General features: G+C 37.7%; 1 protein-coding gene across 4 annotated transcripts in view; it reads left to right on the top strand.

Moving 5' to 3' along the window:
• The window catches only part of GUCY1A2 (guanylate cyclase 1 soluble subunit alpha 2), a 425,356-nt gene that overhangs the window by 320,116 nt on the left and 83,517 nt on the right, over positions 1-21,723 (top strand). For all 4 annotated transcript variants that reach the window (XM_044386700.3, XM_057316734.1, XM_048217277.2 and 1 more), the window contains one exon: positions 5,889-6,032. In XM_044386700.3, the coding sequence (XP_044242635.1) occupies positions 5,889-6,032 (144 nt within the window). The remainder of the gene's footprint in view (positions 1-5,888; positions 6,033-21,723) is intronic.

Raw genomic sequence — 21,723 nt, 5'->3', positions numbered from 1 at the left:
TTAGCCACAGCCAATGAGCCCATGAAGAATGTGGCATGTTTCTTAGCCCCCTTTCACCCATGTGACATGACAGGGTGAGCAAGTGCTCTGTGAGATCAGGAGAGAAGAGATGTGTTTCATTTGTAGACTTCTTCTGTCTGCCTACACCTCATCCCAACACCTCTCTTCTCTTCTCTGTCTCACCTTTTGTCTTCATCTGTTTGTTTTTAATGACTTTAGAGACCAAAAACAGCAAATAACTAGACGGCAGACTTTCCCATTTGCTTGTCCTCTTGATGCTGTCTACAGGGAGAGAGGGAGGTTGTCCAGTAAGATAGGCTCTCAGAGCTCCATGACTCTGTCTTAGAAAGGTCAGGAGAAGACAGACCTAGGACTGGGGGATTGAAGGACTGAGGTGAGTGTGAGTCCTGTGGGACAAGGATTGTTCATTGCACACTGCTGCCTCCTCACTGTGCCCAGATTCCCAGGAAACCTCGTAGATATTTCATGAGCATTAGCCTGGAGGGGAGGGTAAAGAATGTTACCGGAGTGAGATTCTATTAGGAACTAAAGTAAATTCTTTTAAATGATTACTTTAAAATAAAAATAAAGTCAATAAAAAGGACAAGTGTGCAGTTCTAAGAAGTTTATCTATATCACCTTTATTCTGGAATAATGTGAGGACTTTTACTATAAAGGATTGAAAAGATGATAATCCAGAATGGGTAAATTTCTTAGGATATAAAAGCATCTATAATAATGCATGGGGCAACAGTCGTACATAATATTTTTAGTGCCTAAGCCTCCTCTTCTATGTTCAGAAAAGGAAGCAAGGACTATCTTTTCCATCTCCATGACTAGGTTAGCCATCTTTAGTCTTCTCTAATGTCATTCAAGAACAGGTTGGAGACATCAAAAATAACAGAGATGCATTATTTTAGACGGTATCTGTTGTATTTAAGATCTTATTTAAAAAACACTGAGTCAATTGTAAAGGAATTCAGAACGTAGTCAACTTTTCAGACAGGTTTTTGTTTTTGTCTATTTAGTATGTTAACCATGTCCACCTGTTTGGTTTAACTCAAGGAAACACCTCAGGAGCAAATATAATGGATGTATAACGTTTTCACTTTTTCTGCTCCCTGTGAAGCAAAACCAACTAATGTTTTTGAAGGGAATCCACTCAAATTTGCACATATACTTAATTCTGCTAAACTTCCACAGACTTGAATTAGATGAAGGGAGAGGAGAAGAATAGGACTGTTGTGGAAAGGTGTATTACTAAGGTGGTAGCATTTTTTGTAGAGATTTTCAGGTTAAGATACTGAATATATCTGTAAGGAAAGAAAAACATCATAGAGATCTATTACCTGCACTTTACAGACATCTAGATGTTTGAAAAATTTTAAGCCATTACCTATTCATTCATGTACTTGTACTACTCACCAAATATTTCTGGCTCGTGTCTGGGCACAAGGGTGGTTGAGTTTTCCCATCCCCTTCACATTAAGCATGGCCGTGGGACTTGCTTCGGTGAATGAATCTTGAGAAGCTCTGTGTTACCCCTGGGAGAAAGCTGCACGAGCAAGTGCACAGTTGGTCAGAACCTGTCTTTCCCTTCATGGGAACCAGCCCCAGGTGGGGAGGTTCTGTTAGCCTCGTTCCTAGAGTGAAGAGACTTGGCACCGTGTTTCTCCCTCGTCCTCCAATCCTTTAACCCACATGAATTCATAGCATGAATAAAAAATAAGCCTTTGTTATTTTAGGGCATGCAGATTTGGAAGTTATATTGTTATTGCAACATAATCTAGCCTGGCATGATGGAGCCATCTTTTAGGTTTTTTCTATATGTTGGGTATTTATTAAGAGAATTGCACATCTTGATATGGGCCATTATTTTTTGATGTTTGTGTTTTGCTTAGTTCTTGATCCTATTGTTTCTGAGAGTTAAACTGACTTCAAATATTTGGGAACTAAGTAGTATAAAAGCTTGCATGATCACATATAGATTTTAATGTGAATTTATCCTTTTGCGTACACATTCATCTTGCGCTTTATTGGATTCCTGTGTCATATCCGTTGGTAACCTATTGGTGCATCTTCTCCGTGCTACTACATTACACTTTGCTAAAAGAGAAAGTGCAACATATAACTCACCTGTATTCTTATGGCACAAATTCTAGAAATACACATTTTGTGGAACTCAAAAAACTTTTGCTGAAATGATAATGAGGATGATACTGACTGAGGAAGAGGAGGAGAGGGATTTCAAGAAGTGGTCATGCTCCAGAAACATGCGTGTTCACAGGGACTGTAAAGGAGTTTGTTTATACAAATAATTTATTGCCTGTGCCTTCTGGTATCTGAAAATCAGAAGTTAGTTTCAGAGCACATAGCTCATAGCATGTGGTGTATGTACATAATGGAATATTACTCAGCTATGAAAAAGAACAAAATCTGGCATCTGCAATGACATGAATGGCGCTAAAGAGTATAATGCCTAACAAAATAAGTCAGTCAGAGAAGGGCAGACACCATATGACTTCACTCAGATGTGGAATTGAAGAAACAAAACAAGTGAGCCGAGGGGAAAAAGAGAGAGAGAGACAAACCAAGAAACAGACTCTTAGCTACAGAGAACACACTGATGGTGACCGAAGGGGAGGTCGGTGGGGGATGGGAAAACAGGTGATGGGGATGAAGGAGTGCACCTGTCGTGATGAGCACTGGGTGATGTATGGAAGTGTTGAATCGCTATATTGTACACCTGAAACAATATTACACTGTCTGCTAACTGGCATTTATGTAAAAACTTAAAAAAAAATAGAAGTGTATAGAAATACATAAGGATTAGTAGAGGTCATTGTGTTTCGAGGGGGAAAATGGTAAATGACACATTTTAGACATTTATGATTTACTGGATGTCTTTCTCAGTGGGAATTCTCTGGGGGAAGTATGTTTCAGGCTTTGGAGTAAAACTTTGCTGACTCACACTGCATTGTCTTTCTTTTCTTACCCTATGATTTTATTTCCATTTTTCTGGTGCAAGAAAACAGGTCTTGAAGTAAAAATGTTGAAATTCATGATAGATGTGAGGGTATCAGAACAATTTTTGATGCATATTTCCTGATAAGATTTTGGTGATCACATGAACTTTTTGGCATTCCTAGTCTCGTGAGCTTAGTGTTCTCTTCATATTCCCTAAATTAGCACTCTCGGAATTTAATTCAGTACATCTTTTAAATAATATATTGTTAGAATGCATTCAGCATGAAATGTAATTATGGCTATTGAAGATTTAATAGCATATTTTGTAAGTTTGGCTGTATTTATGATAGAAGCATCTCTAGTCATTCATAGGCAATTTTTTCTGCACACATGTACATGGTGCTCATGAAATGAATGGTGAAAATGAACACACAATTAGAATGACTTATTAAAATCATGATAAACATGGTTGATTTTATTTGTTCATATGGTAGATGTTTATTAAATAGCTATATTTTAGACACCATGATAAGCATTATGAACATAGAGATGAAAAAATCATGGTCCCATTCTTAAAGAGCTGACATCACAGTTGGGGATACATCTTGATTATAACCTATGATGAAAGCCTGTAGCAAAGAGGTATGAAAAGTGCTGTTGAAACAGAACAGAAAAATGGTTAGTTCTGCTAAAAACCAATGGAAGGGCCATGGAACATTTCTAGAAGAGGTGACATTGGATTTGGACATTTAATATGATATTTCGTTACTTTACTCTAGTTGAAATATTAGAATTATTGGGCGCCTGGGTGGCTCAGTTGGTTAAGTGTCTGCCTTCGGCTCAGATCATGATCCCAGGATCCTGGGATCGAGTTCCGTGTCGAGCTCCCCGCTCTCAGGAGAATCTGCTTCTCCCTCTGCCCCTCCCCTCACTCATTCAATCTCTCTCTCTGTGTCTCTCAGATAAATAAATAAAATCTTTAAAATAAAAAAAAATATTAGAATTATTGAGGGTTTTATCACCATATACTTTTTTTAAAAAAATGTGAGCGTAGTTGACACACAATGTTACATCAGTTTCAGGTGTACAGCTTAGTGATTTGACAAGTTTGTACATCACGCTGTGCTCAGCACAATGCGCCTACATTGCTGTCTGTCCCGTTACGTTGCTATTACAGTGTCATTGACTGTCTTCCTTATGCTGTTTTAATTCCTTTGACTTACTCATTCCACGACTGGAGGCTTCTATCTCCCACTCCCCTGCACCCATTTTACCCACCTCCCCTCTGCCTCCCCTCTGACAACTAACAGTCCCCTGTATTTATAGTTCTGCTTCTGCTTTTTGTTTGTTTATTCATTTTTTAAGATTCCACTTAAGACTGGAATCATGTGGTGTTTGTCTTTCTCTGACAGACTTATTTCACTTAGCGTAAGACCCTCTAGGTCCATCCATGTTGTCTCAAATGGCACAGTCTCATCTTTTTTATGGCTGTGTAATATTCTGGGGTGTGTATATCCCGTGTTTTCTTTATCTGTTCATCTACCGACGGACACTTAGTTTGCTTCTCAGTCTTGACTGTTCTAAATAATGCTGCAATAAACATTCAGGTGCATATATCTTCTCGAGTCAGTGTTTTCCTTTTCCTTCAGTAAATACACAGTAGTGGAATTATTGGATCATATGGTATTTCTATTTTTAATTTTTTGAGGATCCTCCATATTGTTTTCCACAGTGGCTGTGCCAATTTACATCCCCACCAACAGCGTATGAGGGTTCCTCTTTCTCCACACCCTCACCAATACTTGTTACTACTTGTCTTTTTGATTTTGGCCATTCTGACAGGTGTAGGTGATGTCTTGTTGTGGTTTTGATTTGGATTTCCCTGACGATGAGTGATGATGAGCATGTTTTCATGGGTCTGTTGACCATCTGTATGTTTTGTTTTGGAAAGTGTTTATTCTGGTCCTCTGCCGATTTTTTTTTTTTTTAAAGATTTTATTTATTTATTCAACAGAGATAGAGACAGCCAGCGAGAGAGGGAACACAAGCAGGGGGAGTGGGAGAGGAAGAAGCAGGCTCATAGCAGAAGAGCCTGATGTGGGGCTCGATCCCAGATCGCCGGGATCACACCCTGAACCGAAGGCAGACACTTAACAGCTGTGCCACCCAGGCGCCCCCCTCTGCCGATTTTTAACTGGATTATTTGGGTTCTTTAGTGTTCAGTTCTATGAGTTCCTTATATTTTTTTGGATATTAACCCCTAATTAGTTATATCACTTGCAAATTATCCAAAGTATACCCCCGTATACTTAGAGAACTTTCCTCTGAATGTAAGTTGTGCCTAGTTTTTATACCATGCTATATGCTTTGGAAATTTGAAGATTTTAGCCTGGGGTAAATACTTAAAGTAGTTAACAAAAGCGGTGGCTATTTAGAATGGAATGGATGCTGACAATACAATTAGAACAGGGTCTGAAAAGACTCTGACGGTGTCTGTTAGCTCTTTAATTGTAAGATTATGGGTGAGTTTCTGCACATCAGTCTCTCATCTCTCAAATATAACCAATATTGAAAGTTTGAAGGAAGCAAGAGGGTGGCTTTGTAAAAGGTCATTATTTGGAAATTGTTTAGGCAAAATACTGGCAATTCCTTTTTTGTGGAGGATAATTGTTCTATATTCCGGTTGTTCCCAATTTCAATGATCATCTTTGGCGATAACGTTGATGAACAGCCCTAGAGTGTGATGTCGGTATTTGTGGCTGTTTGCAAACTCTGCTGTGATTACACTCAGTTGTCTAATTGCTTAATTTATTGATGTTTTGCTGACATGTTTTCAGCAACATTTGTGATTGCACATAACTAATCATTTCTCTTCTGGCTCATTATCATATGTTTGCATTTGATTTGTCTGATGGCTGCAGGTGGAAACAATAGGTGATGCGTACTGTGTTGCTGCAGGACTCCATAGGAAAAGCCTCTGCCATGCTAAGCCCATTGCTCTGATGGCCCTCAAGATGATGGAACTTTCAGAAGAGGTGCTGACACCTGATGGAAGACCAATTCAGGTAATCTTCTCTGTAGTTTGGTTTGAGTAGTAGCATACTTTTAACTGAGGGGGGCAGGAAATTCCATTCTGAGTTCTACTTATGGAACTTACACATTTAGATAAGTAGGTTACTCAAGAAGGATGAGGGTTGACTAGGGATAACTCATAAATCCAGGAAAAGAACAAATGGAATAAGGTCCAAATTGGGAAAATGTATGTGAAAGGCTCATTGCCATGGAGAAAAGAAAGAGCTAAAGGATTAGACCAAGGAAAAACTTGGCAGTGACCAACTCAACACTACCAAGCAAGGATGGTAGTGAGAATCAGAGTTGCAGAGATAATCCAAAAAGCATGAAACGAAGAGACAAGAAAATGGCAGATCTGAACAACTTCCTTCGGGTAATGTTCCTTAGGAAGCCTCAGCACTGAGGGTTACTTATGCATTTTTTTTTTTTTTTAACGTGGCAGAGCTTGAAGGTTGGAGCCCAGTAACTGAGGAGATTTAAAAATGGTAGAAAATTAGCTCCTGGTATGCTGTACTCTTTTTGATACTGATGGCTCTCTGCAATCTAAGATCTACCTCTAAGAATGGACGAGGTCACCTACCTATAGTCTTGCCAGGACCCAGTGGATCCCAGGAGTGTTAGTACTGTGAACTCTTATAAACCAGAAACTGTGTATTTGGAGAAGTAACCATGAATGTAAGGCGGCCCTTTTATAACAGCTCATCAAACTTGAGCTAAAAACATAGAGAAAAGAAAGCCTCAAAATGTGGTATGTTCCTAAATCTGGAGTTAATGGAAAATTAGATATTCTGAGTGTCCCTTCTTACTAAAATTATTAAAATGCTGTGTTAAAAAATTTTAAAAATATTTAACACTATTTAACATTTTTAAACCTATTGAGCACATCACTGAACTAATGAGAAAGAAAAAATGTGTCAGTTACATTATGTGTGTAAACTGACAAAATCTAAGTGGTGGATTTAAATTAATTGCTCCATGAGGAGCATTGATAACAGGAAACTAGGAAATACTACTTCTTTCTGGAAGATGTCAACTTCAATCACATCTTCAAAGAATTTCCACAGGGAAATGAGGAATGAATGGCTAATACGAAAAAAAAAAAAACCCACACACAAACTCCCCCCCCCAAAAAAAACCCTAAACCCACGCATTTACACAAGAAATCAAAGTATTATTGGTGAGAACTGATGGGAATAATAAGAAAAACAGTGAAGTGTTGTCAGATATCAAAATTTTCAGATGGAATCAAAATGACAATGTTTGTTATAATTAAATAAGAAGTTTAATAATGTGAGGCAGGGACGGCAGATATGAAAAAGAACCAGAGAACTCCTAAGCCAGCAACATAATACTTCAGACAGAAAATGGTCAGTGGATGAGTTTAAAAGCAGATCAGATACAGCTGAAGGAAAAGTTAGTACACTGAAAGTTAGAACTAAAGAAATTACCCATAATTAGGTCCAGAGAGTTAAAAATGTGGAAATAAGAATATGGTAATGTAAGATATAAAGTATGTGGGAGGTATAGAGGACAGAGTGTGGAAATGTATGTTCAGTTGGGCTTCCAAATGTAGGTACAGAGGGAATGCATAAAAGGGATTTTTTTTTTCTGTAACAATGAAAAGACATTAATCAGTTCTCAGACACAGTAATCCTAAGGGATTCTATGAAGGTAAATCATAGGAATTCAAAACTAAACATGTCTTGATAATGCTATAGTGCGTCAGAGCAAAGGGGGAGTGGCTAAGTGACAAAGGTGATAAGTGGGGAAAGTTGGGGACGACTGGTTATGCACATGGACAAATTATTAAAACTGGATCTCTACTTCATGCGTCTGCACATAAAGTAATCCCAGCTGGGTTAAGTGTGAAGGGCCATACTATAAAACGATAAATCTATAATTTGGAGCTTTAAACTTAGTGGAAGGAACAATTTTTTTTGTAAACCAGTCAAATCAAAAATTATCAAACCATAAAGGAAAATAGATGTCAATTTTACCAAGTTAAAACCTTCCGTTTATCAAATAACACCTATAAAGAGTAAAAATCACAGACGAGGAGGATGGTTTTGCAACACATTTAACCATTAAAAGTATCTTTGGTTAACCTCATGAGTAACCAGCTGAATACATACTGATAGCACTGTGCTCCAGATCTCCCACCTACTGGTTTGGTCCAGCTTTGAAACTCGGACCGCACCACTGTTAGTGACGACCTAGGGCAGCAGGAAATCACATACAGCTGGTGGCAATGTAAATGGTCCAGTGTCCTTGGCGTTCACCGGTAAAGTTGAATTTGTACCTGGCCTACAACCCAGGAATCCCTCCCCTAGATGTTTGCCCAGGGAAGTATTTGTGCAGGTGTAGCAAAAGTCACAAGAGTATTCACAACAATACTTTGATAAGTGCCTCGAACTGGAAATAAATCAAATAACCATCTGATAGAATAGATTAACTATGATAGATTTATACCGTGGTATAACACACGGTTGGGAAAATGAATGACTTTAGCTACTGACATCTGCACAGGTGGATGTCAAAAACGTAATAGTGAGCAAAAGAAGCAAGTCATAAAAGGCTGCTGTAGTATTATTCCATTTAATTAATTATTCCATTAATTTAATTATCCAATTAATAAACTGGGGAAATTGAAACAATAGGTCATTTAGAAATATCTGCATTGATGGGAAAAGTGTAAAGGAAAAAAGGGAATGGTTAATATAAATTCAAAGTGGTGCTTCACTCCAAGGAGAGGAAGAAGATGGTGGGAAGAGGGAGGATGAAATCAGGAAAGTGCGGGGGGGGGGGGCAGGGGGGGACCGTAGAGGACAGAATGACTCCTTTTACTGCTATTATGTGTACATAATACAGTTACATTTGGCAATTTTAAGATGTGGAAGAAGAAGGAGTTTTCTAACCACTCCTATCAATAGTGAAAATAAGATAGCATGGAGAGTTAAGAAAAACTTTAAGTCCCCTCAGGACGTAATTATCAAGTTATTCAGGTATGTGCCTGACACTTCTCCCGCTGCCTGAGTTCTGCTGCAAACTGCAAATATACATGGTCCAGATCGAATTCCTATCAGTTCTTAAATTTTCAAGTCTACTCGCTGGGCAGTCTTCTCGTTTGGGGTTGTTTTTCTATGTTGGATTTTCTTTTATAGGAGATAGAAGGTTTGTACTGATTCAGCCCTGTCAAACCAAACTTAAATTACCATAGAAAAAAACCCAGGGAATTGTGTTTTCGCATGGGCCCGTCCGTGTTTTCATTTGCGGGATATAACATGACTCTGTCTTATGAATCAGATAGTCTTATTAAATCAGAAGAGGAAATGTCTATAAAGATTTAATAAGAATGCAGAGAGAATTCAAAATCATAAAACCACCTTAATAATTTCAGCTTCATTACTAATTCCTATTATTTGCGTGGTTTGGGATTGTTTTTGGCATATTAATTTGACTTTGAATTGGCTTCTAACTTGGTACCATGGGAACATTTCTAGACTTATTGAGAGAATCTTTTATTAAAAACACTTGGGTGTGCAATAGGGTTATTATGTGATCAGCTGACTGTTTACTTCAAACTGTGTAAGTTTTAGGCTGTTTAAAATTTAAGCTATTTGAGCTGTGATAATTTTCAAAAGAAAACTCCCCCCAAGCTCTCATATTTTGAAAAATAAATTGATAATGTTTATATGACTTTATAAACCTTCCAGGCACCCCTCGTGATAGGAAATAGGTACCTGAATTATCAGTTATAATTGCCTGCAAATGATTGTTAATGTCCTTGAATCACTAATTGTAAAATTGAGTTAACTTAAAAATTTTTTAAAGTAACAAAAGAACATAATTTCATTTACTCACTTTATAATAAGCAAATTCGTTTTTATAAATGATGAAATTCAGAGGCTAGTTATAGATTGTATCTACAAAGCATACACAAACATGGTCTATTTATGTAACAGACCTGAAAAATCAGCCAAAATGACTTTAATTAAGACTGCTTTTAAAAATAATGATTAGAATGTTTAACACTTTCTCAATACAATGTTTATTCTACTGGCTGAATTTATAGAAATATCAGCATTATGCATATTCCATTTTCCCCTCCCTAGAGGAAATCTGATTTTCTTACATCTTCAACAGTAGACACTTGAAGAAAAGTAATATCAAATTTGTATTCTTGCTCCTTTGTGCTAGCCATATTGTGATTTCACTAGAAAATGGTATGATTTCATGCAGTTCTTTAACCTTGGGCTCCTAATCTTACCAAAGTATTTTGAATAGTTTTTAATGCTGAAAGGCTAACTTTTGCTAATAATTTAACCACTCTTTAATGAAAATAACAAAATGTGTATTATTTCCTCTGCTTTATTCTGTGAAAATAAAAATATTGATAGGGAAACAGAAGCTGAGCTGAGAACTGACTAGGGAATGTGATTAAATATATATTGGAAAGATAAGTAGCATTTTCATGATTTAAGGCTTTTGAAGAAGATTGAGTAAGTGTGCCCAAATATCTAAGTTTTACTTCAGGACTTCACTCTTTAAAAAATATTTTCATTGAATTTTATCACACAGGCACACAAATTCAAATTTGCTTCATCAGTTTAGAGAACAGTACATTTTATATAATGAGGCAATTATACAGCGATGGTGAAGGAGAATTAAAAAAAAACAATGTATAATCATGTTGTAATACTAATGTGCTTAGCAATCTTAATTGCAAATCAGGGAAACACTGTGAATCTTTTCTAACCGCATAGTCCAAAGGCAGGAATATTAACACACAATTTACATATCCTTACAATTTGCATGTAATACATTAAATTGTAGCTCCTTTAAGCTTCAATTTAGTCTTCTAATGAGCTTACAGGATTTTTTGAGATTATGAAATAATTATTCTCCAATTAATTTTTAAATACTTGTTATTTATAAAGGAAACCTGATGTTGTTACTTTAATATTTGGAGGGATTTGTTCTTTGCAAATATTGAGGTATTAAATGAACCCCATGAGAATATGACCCAAGATTGTATTTAGAAAAAAAGAAAAACTAATTGATAATTGTTTATGGATAAAATTCAAATTCGTACTTTTACCCTGAAGTATGTATACTTACCTGAAATGTTCTATCTCTAGAATTTAAACCTAAGGGGTCAGAAAGAACTATTTGGGCATTATATGAACTCACTGTTAAGACACTGAGCCCAGCTATTCTCACATCCCATGTTTATCCAGAAGACACATTTGAAATTACTTTTAATCTTTTAGGTAATGCAAATAGTTGTAATTTTAGTAAATTACTATTTTATTGTAGCAATAATATACAAAATTACTATAATATTACTGGTGAAATTTATGGCTTAATATATTTTCTAATCTGTATAGTGAATTTATTTGTTACTAGAAAGGTGTTTCTTTTTTTTATAAAGAATATGTTTTAAGTGTTCACTGAGAGTTTACCAGTACACGAGATGATAATAGGTTCTCCTCTGTAGTTTACTTCTGTTTAATTACTAGAGTATGGAGTCTATATATTCTGTCCAGATCTTCTCACTAGTACTCCCCTCAGTTGGTTATGAAAATCATCCATTAAACCCATCCACTTGGTACTTAATGTGATAGCAGTTGATAGTTTTTTAAGTTTCCATTCATCCGACAAAAATTTTCATACTGTTTTTACTTTTCCTTGACTGTGTCAACCGTAATTAATTTTAAATCCTTTGCTTGATAAATCCGTTCTCTAGATTCTTGTCGTCTAGTATATGATCTGTCCTTTCACTTCATTTTTGGTCATGTTGCGTCTGTGTGCCTAATTATCGTTATTTTTTTGTTTGTGTGCTAGAGATTGTGTATAAAAATATTATAGAAATAATTCCCCTCCTGTAGGGAAATTTTATGTGTTCTTCCAGTGGGAGGAATTGTAGGAGCTCTAGCGATCAGGGATCAGATGATTTAATGCTGGGATTCATTCTCTGGGGGGGCCAGTTTCAGATTCACCTTGTCTTTCTCGCATCACCCTTATACCTTTGGTGCGGCTGTCAAGGTCTCATCTCAGAGTCTGGAGGGTTTACTAAGGCTTCCCCCTTTGGCAGTGCTCAGACTCCGGGTTTTGTCTCCATGGTTCTGTAAGTACTGTTCCGGTACCAAAGGTCCTGCTCAGCTCCTTCACCCTTCTGAAGTCAGAAGATGCCTGCGGTGCACAGACACCTTCAGATTCAGCACTCACTTCTCCTTGACGTTCATTTCCCTCCCGATCCTGGTGTAATATTTTTTCATTGCCTTGTGAGCGGACCTACGGAAGGGTGCTCAAATTATATAATCTGCTCTTACTAGAAATAGAAGTTCAAAGTCATGTACATTTTTATAAGAGTTTTATTTTACTAATAATGATTCATCCTCACTAATCTACGTTTGTGCCTATTTCCGACCCAAGTCACAGATGACATTATCTTTAAATAGAAAAGACAAAAACATCTAACTGTATTTCAACTAGCTACCACAGAGCAACAATAAACAAACATCTATTGAAACACTTAACCGGGAGCCAGGCAGCCCTGAGCCAAGCCCTTGCCATGTGAGAGCTCTTCGGAGTCTCACAAATCTAGGAGGACTGTGTTGCTATTCTTTCCATTTTATGGTTGAAGAAAAGAATAAAAAAATTAGCCCGCGCTCCTAATTACTGCACTCTATAGACTTATTAAATAGAAGTGGGGTAAATAAATTTCAAATTGTCAAATTTTTCTCACTGCTTGAGTGTTCCATTGCCTAATAAATTAGACTTTTCATGGCTCTAAGTCAAGAAAATGTAAACTTATATTACATGTCCTCTTCAAGGGAATGGAAACGAGTAATGTGTTTTACAGATATTCCATCCCAAATGATTAATTTTTAGAATTATAAAGTGAGAGAGGTAAATTCAGTGATGTGTGTGTGGGCGGGGATGGCGTGCATCCACCATTATCTCAAAAACTGGCATCACCAGCCAGACTGATTGGGCCAATGCACTGCAGCCTTCTCTCCTGTCTACCTTCCCTTTGTTTATTGTGGATTTTAATGCAGAAGATCCATATTTCAAATTGTTATATTTACATTTTTTTCATAGCCTTTGAATTTAAAGGTTGTGTTTTATACTCTAATTAGTTATTTTTATGTATTGCACCAGAAATTTGTTTCCATCATAGAATTGCTCTTCTGGCTGATGCTGAGGTATTGAGCTGTCATAGGGCACATATACTGCCTCCCGATCCTTCCATAAAATGTTGTCCTAATGATTTAATAGACATTATTTATGCGATGTGTACGGCAATGAGCTAGAATTCCCTTGTGAGTTGATTTTAGCTTTTATCTTTAATCATGATTGATTCTAACGTAATGTAATTAGACTGTTGATCACCTTTTCAGTCTGTGGAAAAAATAGTTTACGAGGCACACACTTTTGAAAGTGCTGGTCTTGCTGGAGAGTTCTGTTATGATTTTTGTCAAACAGATTTTCCAAGCAGTCTTTTTGTGAAAGTATTTGCCTGATTTTGCTACGTGAAGAAAAATAGCGGTAATAAGTCTGAGAAAGGGAAAACAAAACCAAGCAATGAAGGGAGATCTAAATCGATTTGCATGAAACTGTGCATGAAAAATACAAAACTGCTTAGCTTGTGTTTGTGTACGAGTCTTCACACCTGCACGTTTTCAGAAGAGAAATGCATTCTTCAGTGGAGGCGCAGTTTAAATGTTTTATAAAGTTACTCTGTTAGATAATATCACTGCGGGGTACGCATTCCTCAAGAAGTTATAATGTTTCATTTGCTTTAGCCTGTCGGCAGAGAGGGTCCCTCCCAGGAGTATTTGTACAATGTCTTAAGAGGAGGCTAAAAATTAGATTCGTAAAGGTATTCATTTTTATTTGATTCTCGTGTGGTATGTTTCAGAAGTGTGAAGCCTCCAAGTAGTTAGCTCATGTTTCTATTGATCTGAGTTTTATGTAAAGAGTAAGAATCTTTGTCTGCCAAGTCTTGCCCCTAAAAAGACATTAATTTGTGATTTTGCCAACCCATTTTGGGGGTAGGTTAGCCCATTGTGTTTTAGAATATGGTCTCTTTCTCTGGCATTATTGAACAAGAGAGCTTTTATCTTTTACTGCCAGTTTAACTTAATCTCTTTTAGAGTTAATTGGGACACGTACATATGCCAACACGAGCAACTCGAATCTTTTAATACCAAAATGATGTGAAAATAGCAAGATGGAATACTATGCAAGAGAGTAATGTGCTGTCTGCATGCTAACCATATTGTTAGGACTTATGTTTTTGGTTTATTATGCTGTCTTGAAATCTAATATCTAGCTCCAAATAAAAATTTAAAAATTATTTCAAAGTAATTTTTTCATTTTCCAAACTACAAAAGGGAAAATGACCTCTGCAAACTGACGCACAGAAGAGAGTCAAGATCACCTATAATTTACCAACAAACCATAGCCACATATTAAATTTTGTTGCATATTCTTAAAGGCTTTTTTTTCCCTGTGAATATACAACACATAGATATAGAGTTTACAGACTTGAAAAGTAGATTCTTTTAAAAGTCGAGTGGACTTCATTCAGCGAAGTGAAGTTAGGTGACTGCGTACCATAGACACACCTGCACCCTAACTACACGGCAGGCTTGGGAAGTCCAAGAAACATCTCGTATTGTTCTTAACTCACTTTGATTTTGCATTTTCCTGTTCTGACAGTTGAATTTTCAAGTCACAGAAAGACAACTCTTTAATCACCTGAGTTGCAAATGTGGTGAGAACAATTCAATGTCACGAGTGCTTTTAAAAATCTGTTATGCTTTGTGTTGATGTCATGTCAGGCATATGGTAATGGTCTGGGTCACCACTATCATATGCCTTATTTGGAATGTGGTTTCCTAGCAACTCTTGCTTTTTCCTAATGGCTGAATTGATTTCTGCACATTTGTCATGCTTCCTACTGCATCAGAAATTGTCACCTTGTGTGTAAATGTTACAACATCAAATTTACATGTAGATTCAATTCTAAGGAATTACTCCGCTTTATCACTTGCCTTTAATGTGCTCATTTTAATCCAACCATAAAAAATAGATTTAGTAAAACCTGATTAATTCAGATTGGACTCTTTGGGGAAATATGGTGATTTTGACTACAATGTCCGAAATACTTGCAAATAGTTCCTGGCGGGAGGCCTGACGATGTTGAAGAAACAGACTAATTCTGATGGTCAGATGACCGGGTAATCAGCAGGTTGGTAGGAACATAGGCCTGGACTCTGCTCTGAGTATCTCAGCGGCCTAAAGACTTTTTCTTTGGAGGCAGTTTGATGATTCTGAGTGGTTCTGGCTGGAGCGTTGCCAGGAGTGACTTTTACTCGAGTACGTGTTCAACAAGTGTTTTTTGAATAGTTACTATTTTCTAGACAACTGGCTAGGCATGAGGGATGCAAGGGCAATTAAACCAGATATGGCCCTGACCCTCTCAGAAATTACAGTCTATGAAACCAAAACCTATAAATGAACGACTTAGTTATCGAGTGGAAATAGACGCGTGGATTTTTCTCAGTACTGTTTCCATCTTGAGTGAGACATTTTTGTTAGGTTCTTGAAAATATTTGGCAAAGACCTTAAATTATTTTTAGAATGTTAAAGATATTGTTGCTGTACATTCGGACCTACATTATTTTGGTGTCTTTGTAGATTTTGTATGTGTCTAGGGAAATATCTAGGGAAGTGGAGTGGAAAGACAAAACCAGGTATGTATGGTAGCTGAGTTCACAGCCTCTCTATCATCTCCTTCGGTCTACACAACAATCCTATGAAGCGCACAGGTGCAGTTTTTGTATATTTTAAAGATGAAGTAAAATGTCAGCAGTTAAAGAATCTGTGTAAGATCATGGAAAAAATAATATATAAATTGTACATCTTCTGTATGTTACACTTTGTGCCAGGTGCTTTATATACTTTATCTCTTTTAATCCTGCCCACCCCAAAAACCCCACAAAGCAAATTTAATCTTATAATTTCTTTTTTTGAAGATTTTATTTATTTACTTGAGAGAGAGAGAACGAGAGAGAACGAGCAAGGGGAGGGGCAGAGGGAGAGGGAGAAGCAAGCTTCCTGCCTAGCAAGAAGCCCAATTTGGGACTTGGATGTGGGACTTGATCCCAGGACCCCAGGATCATGACCTGAGCCGAAGGCAGCCACTTAACCAACTGAGCCACCCAGGCGCCCCTAATCTTATTATTTAATTCTTTAATCTTATTTTACATTTAAAGAGTTCGAGATTCAAAAGTTTAAATGATTTGGGGCACCTGGGTGTCTCAGTTGGTTAAGTATCTGCCTTCGGCTCAGGTCATGATCCCAGGGTCCTGGGATCGAGCCCCGCAATAGGCTCTTTGCTCAGCGGGGAGCCTGCTTCTCCCTCTGCCGCTCTGCCTGGCTGTGCTCTCTCTCTCTGGGTCAAATAAGTAAATAAAATCTTTAAAAAAAAGTTTACATGATTTGACGAAGATTATGCGGCTGGTCAATTGCAGAACTAAATTTGAACATGGATCTGTCTGCTTGGGAAAACAAAAATCCTTGAACTTCATGATACCGAGCTGGCCAGAACCTCGCCAGAATGCCCAGACTACAATTCTGTGACCTCCACATCTAGCAAGAGCTGCTTCTCACTGAGTACTTACTACGTGCCTGCGTTGTGCTAACCTGGAGTGTGTGCGTGCTCACTCTTTCTCTCATCTGTCTGTCTGTCTATACACATACATGTGCACATATACATATATGTGACTTCCATGTATGCAGGTATGTTATAAGCATGTCTTCATATTTGTGAAATATGCAGATACTGAATTTTATCAGGTAAGCCCTACAACAATCATGGACCATGAATAACATGCCATCCTTATTTACAAATGAGGAAACCAAGACTCAGAGAGGTGAAGGGACTGACTGTCAAATAAGAGTAAATAGGTAAATAAGAGTAGATTCCAAATTAGAATTTAAATCTGTTTGACTTCAAAGTCCGTAATCTTTAACCATTTCCCTACACTGCCTCCACAATATAATGAGAATGTATGATTTCTTATGTTACAACTAAGCTAATAACTTTAATCTCCCTTGAAAAAAAATACTGTCTTTCTGTCTTCCTTAGATCTGTTCAGATGCAGTAGCCGTGCAATGACTTGAGGGCATTCTAATTCGGGGCAAACTCTATTGACTATAACTGTCCATGAAGATGTTGAAATAATGAGGGTAATTATGTCTGCATTTAATATATAGGGAGCCGAAATTGGTAGTTTTATAAAATTTTAAAATCTCTGAAGGAAAAATTAAGTTGGGAACAATATTGAAATATGAACTTCTGTAATATTAGCTTCCTCTGAAAAAAAGATGTGATCTCTTCTTTGTGGAAATAATCCCAAACCAGGAAAACAGAGGTTTAAAACCATAGCAGAGAATCCAAAAGAAATATTATTCTTCAAGACATATTGTTTTCCAGATGGTATCAGTTGGTTCTTTTGTATATTAAGTTATCCACGATCGCTTTTATATTTACAATAACCAAAGCACTGATGGGGAGTGGAGAAATGTAGTAAGATGGTTTGACCACCTAGCCAGCAAGCATTTACTGAATCTCTCTCATGTACAAAACTACATAATTGAGTTGCAGACTGAACTGCGGGAGTGCCAAATACTAATCTGCTTTTTTCTTGGCTCTCATTAAGTAAAAATTCTGTCTACACAATACCACAACATCTGGTCACTTAAATCCATTCAGTCAAAAACGCAATCAGCCGCCCAGATTTTCAGACTCAAGGTTTCCATTCAGCTTGTTTGCTTTAATTATTAGTTTATCTGAAAGCGATGTCAAGTAGTTAGTAGCCTGTGTGCTCTTATTGCGGCGTGCGTGGCAGGCACCTCACCTAAGGAAAGGGACGGACGTGGAGGAGAGAGTGCAGGTCCTGCTTCTCAGGGGCCCTCAGGCCTGTGTTTGCACAGACCTGTGTGATATTCTCCACCGCCTGTTCTGTTCGCCTGCTTGTTTGTTTCCCCATCCCTGCCCACCCGCCCCCCGGGCCCCCCATGTTCCCATTCTCTGCCTGTTTCATAAAAGTGTTCATCAGTCTCCCATGGGCTACGGTAGGATTACACAAAATAGTGTCCTTATGACGTATGCCCGTAAAGCTGGGGATACTGGCCCATTTAGGAGAAGGGGCCTTTTCCACCTTTACCCTTGAAGTTTTACTAGAGTTTCCACATGCGGGCATGGACTACTTTATTCATTTTTAGTGTCCGTAGCAGTGACCCAGGCAGTGCCACCGTGGACTGCTTTTCTTTCCTTCTTTACAGGTATCTAGAATTTTAAAAACATAAATACAGTTTAAAAATGAAGCAAGCACAAACGTTCACCTATATATTCAATTCATAAGGAGTAAGCAGCAGATCATGCCTAAAACTGAACAGGGTAGAAAATTTTTATTGGCTAAAAATTAGTAGGAACATCAAATCTTTGGCAAAATTGTGCACTAAAGCATTTGGCCAGGAAAATGAGGGTTGGTAGAAATAACGGTCATAAAAGAAAACTATGCTGACAGAAATTAACATAAGCAAAGATCTGATGACTGAGTCACAAATCATCAGTGTAAATTTTAAATGGGAAAGAATCGATGCCAATTAAAATATTTTCAGAGGAACACAACTAGAAATGTAAAGTGTTAAGATCAGTGTAACTGTGTTATATAGAGAACAGGTCAAGGAATTAAATTTACTTAATGGCAATTAGTTCAGAAAATAAGTCTTCACGATAAACTTCATTGGTAAACTGCAGCCTTCATTCGTTGTCTTCCTTTGCTGGGATCCAAATGCCTCAAACTATAACTGTTTTATTAGTCATAGGAATTATTTGATTTCTCGACAACTGTGTTCAATACGTGCAATTAAATTTTACCACGTGAGGAAAGGAGAACGTAGAGAGTGTAGTTGTTACGACATCAATAGCTATCTTACCTTTGCTTTTATGTATATAGTTTCTTCTCACTGATCCTTCGTGGTACAAGTCAACAGACTTTTAGATTTGCTAAGTGTTTGCCATGTCATCTCCCTGGGGGACAAGCAGATGCACTGACTGTTGGTGTTTGCCTGCATTTAGAGCGGTCTCCATTTCTTTGATATTCTCATATTCCTCTTTTGTTTTCTAAGTTTTTGTATTCAGAATCACATCTTTTGAAAAGTGCTAACTGAATCCCGGGCTCATATTTCTTTCGCCCTTACCACTTCAGGCAGAAATGAGTAATTGAGCTATCAAAAATACCAGGAAACAAAGCAGAGCTTCTTCATCGTGCCGATACAGAGCATACGTTATGGGTTATGACCCAGTGTGATAATGGGTCTGCGCCATGCCGCGGAGTGTCCCGTGCTGTACTGAAGTCACTTTACTCTAGCTATGCTGTTACAGTGAGCTATATCCAAACTTTATTGCCTAGAGATGTTCCTTTCCTTTTCTTTTTTTTAACTCTAATTTATGAAAATGCGTATTATCTTATCATTAAAAAGGCATGCCCAGGGAAGCAGGAGTCATACCATACCATACATTCTATCAGGAGTCTAAGCATAGGGGCGCCCGGGTGGCTCACTTGTTAAGCATCTGCGTTTGGTTCAGGGTGTGATCCCAGAGTCCTGGATCAAGCCCCGCATCGGGCTCCTTGCTCCTTCTTCCTCTCCCACTCCCCCTGCTTGTGTTCCCTCTCTTGCTGGCTGTCTCTCTCTCTCTCTGTCAAATAAATAAGTAAAATCTTTAAAAAAAAAAAAAAAAAAGGAGTCTAAGCATAATATATAGGCCATAAACAACAATGGCAAAGCTTCCTTCAAAGGTGGGTGCTTCAAGGGTTGTTTATGACTTCGAATATTTGCTCCAAAATGACTGATCTTTATTTTGAGTTGGAAAAGTTAGTAGTGCGTTAAGTAGATTAGTATTCTGATTTGTAAAATTATTGAAAGCAAACGTGTTTCTCTCCAGCTCTATGGCATTGTTTGGATGGCTAATTAATGCCGGATTCTAGAGCCAAATACATTTGTCTGAAGATTCCAGATGTTTTCTGATTTGCTGTTGCTGTCTGGTAAAGCCATACAACTATTAATTTAATTTCAGCTTTTTGGCTTTAGTAAGCTGGGGATAAAATGACCTTCCTTTTTTTTTTTCCCCTTTCTTCTAGTCTAGTTTAGCCAGAACTAACTAGAGATAATTTACAAAAGGATAATTATATAGGAGCTTGGGAAATTCAGTTGTGAATAATTAACAATTGGTAATTGTTAAGATTTTTAAAATTAGAAAATTTGGAGGACAATTCTCTCATTCCACATGCAATGAAACAGGTATAAAAAATTAGGTAACTAGTTGGCAGTAGAATCTCAACATTTGAGATTTACCAAGAAAATTAATGAAGAAAATAAGGCCAGACAGAAGCAGGAGAAATAATTTTGCAGTTTCTGGTTTTTGTGTCAGCAACTGCTCATTGTGATAGAAGAAATATCACTTGGAGTGTTTTTGAGGTTATTATATTAAAGAAGTAGAAAACATTGTACAAAGCTGTGTCAGGAAGTCCAATTATTTCAACCTCTTGAGTGTCATTTCTGTCTATTAACAGAATATTGCCATTTTTACCATTTCATTTAATTCTTGTAAAAACTATTTTCTCCCGGTTCCTGAGTCTTCCTTCTGTGAGAGACCCTCATTATGATTTTGGGGACAATTATTCCCATAGAACTCGGTCAAAGTTGACAAGTAGACTTCTTCTTTTAACCTTCAGCGTTCCCTCCTGTTAGGCTGGGTCGGTTGTTAGTCTGCAGAACACCAGTACGCGAGTGCCCTTCCGAATCTCCCGTGCCTCTTCCATCTCCTCTCAATTTATTTTTGAAAATAGTAGTGTTGTGAGGTGTCTTTGGGTATGGACGTTTTTCGTATTTCTTATATTTGTTGTCTTCCAATTTATCAAAGAAATTAATTACAGAACAATTATTTTTAGACACTTCGCCTACGTATCAAGTTATAAATACTATGACCTTATTATAAGAAGCTAGTCTAAGGAAAAATTATGGCCATTTAAAAAATGTATGCTCGCGTGAATGATAATTCTACGTTAGCCTGTTGTTAGAACCCACTGCAGAAATCCGCACACAGCCACGCGGTCAGGACTCATCAGAGCCTGGAGCTGCTCCACCTGCTGCTGTTCTGCTCTGTCACAACCTCTCGTTCTTCCGCCATTTTGTATTCTCCCATTCCCATGGTCACCGTGACCTCCAAGCCCTATCCATTCCTAGCTTTTCAGTCTGTGGTTGTCCTCTGGCTGTTTGCCTTCTGTGTTGGTTTGCCAGGGCTGCCATAACAAAACACCACAAATCGGGTGTCCTAAATACCAGGATTTTATTGTCTCACCCTTCTGACGCTAGCAATCTGAAATCAAGGCATCAGTAGGACCAGGAAGTCCCTCTGAAGACACTGGGAAAGGGTCCGTCTGTAGTTCTTCAGCTTGTGACAGCATAACTTCAAGCCTTCACATGGTGTTCTCCCTGCTTGCCTGCCTGTCTGTGTCCAAATTTCTCCTTTTTATTAGAGCATCAGTCTTACTGGATTAGAGGACCCTACTCCAGTATGACCTCATCTTAACCAGTTCCATG

The sequence above is a fragment of the Ursus arctos genome, unplaced genomic scaffold, assembly GCF_023065955.2.
Source record: "Ursus arctos isolate Adak ecotype North America unplaced genomic scaffold, UrsArc2.0 scaffold_22, whole genome shotgun sequence".
Classification (NCBI taxonomy): domain Eukaryota; kingdom Metazoa; phylum Chordata; class Mammalia; order Carnivora; family Ursidae; genus Ursus; species Ursus arctos.
This window is presented reverse-complemented; position numbering and strand designations above follow the sequence as displayed.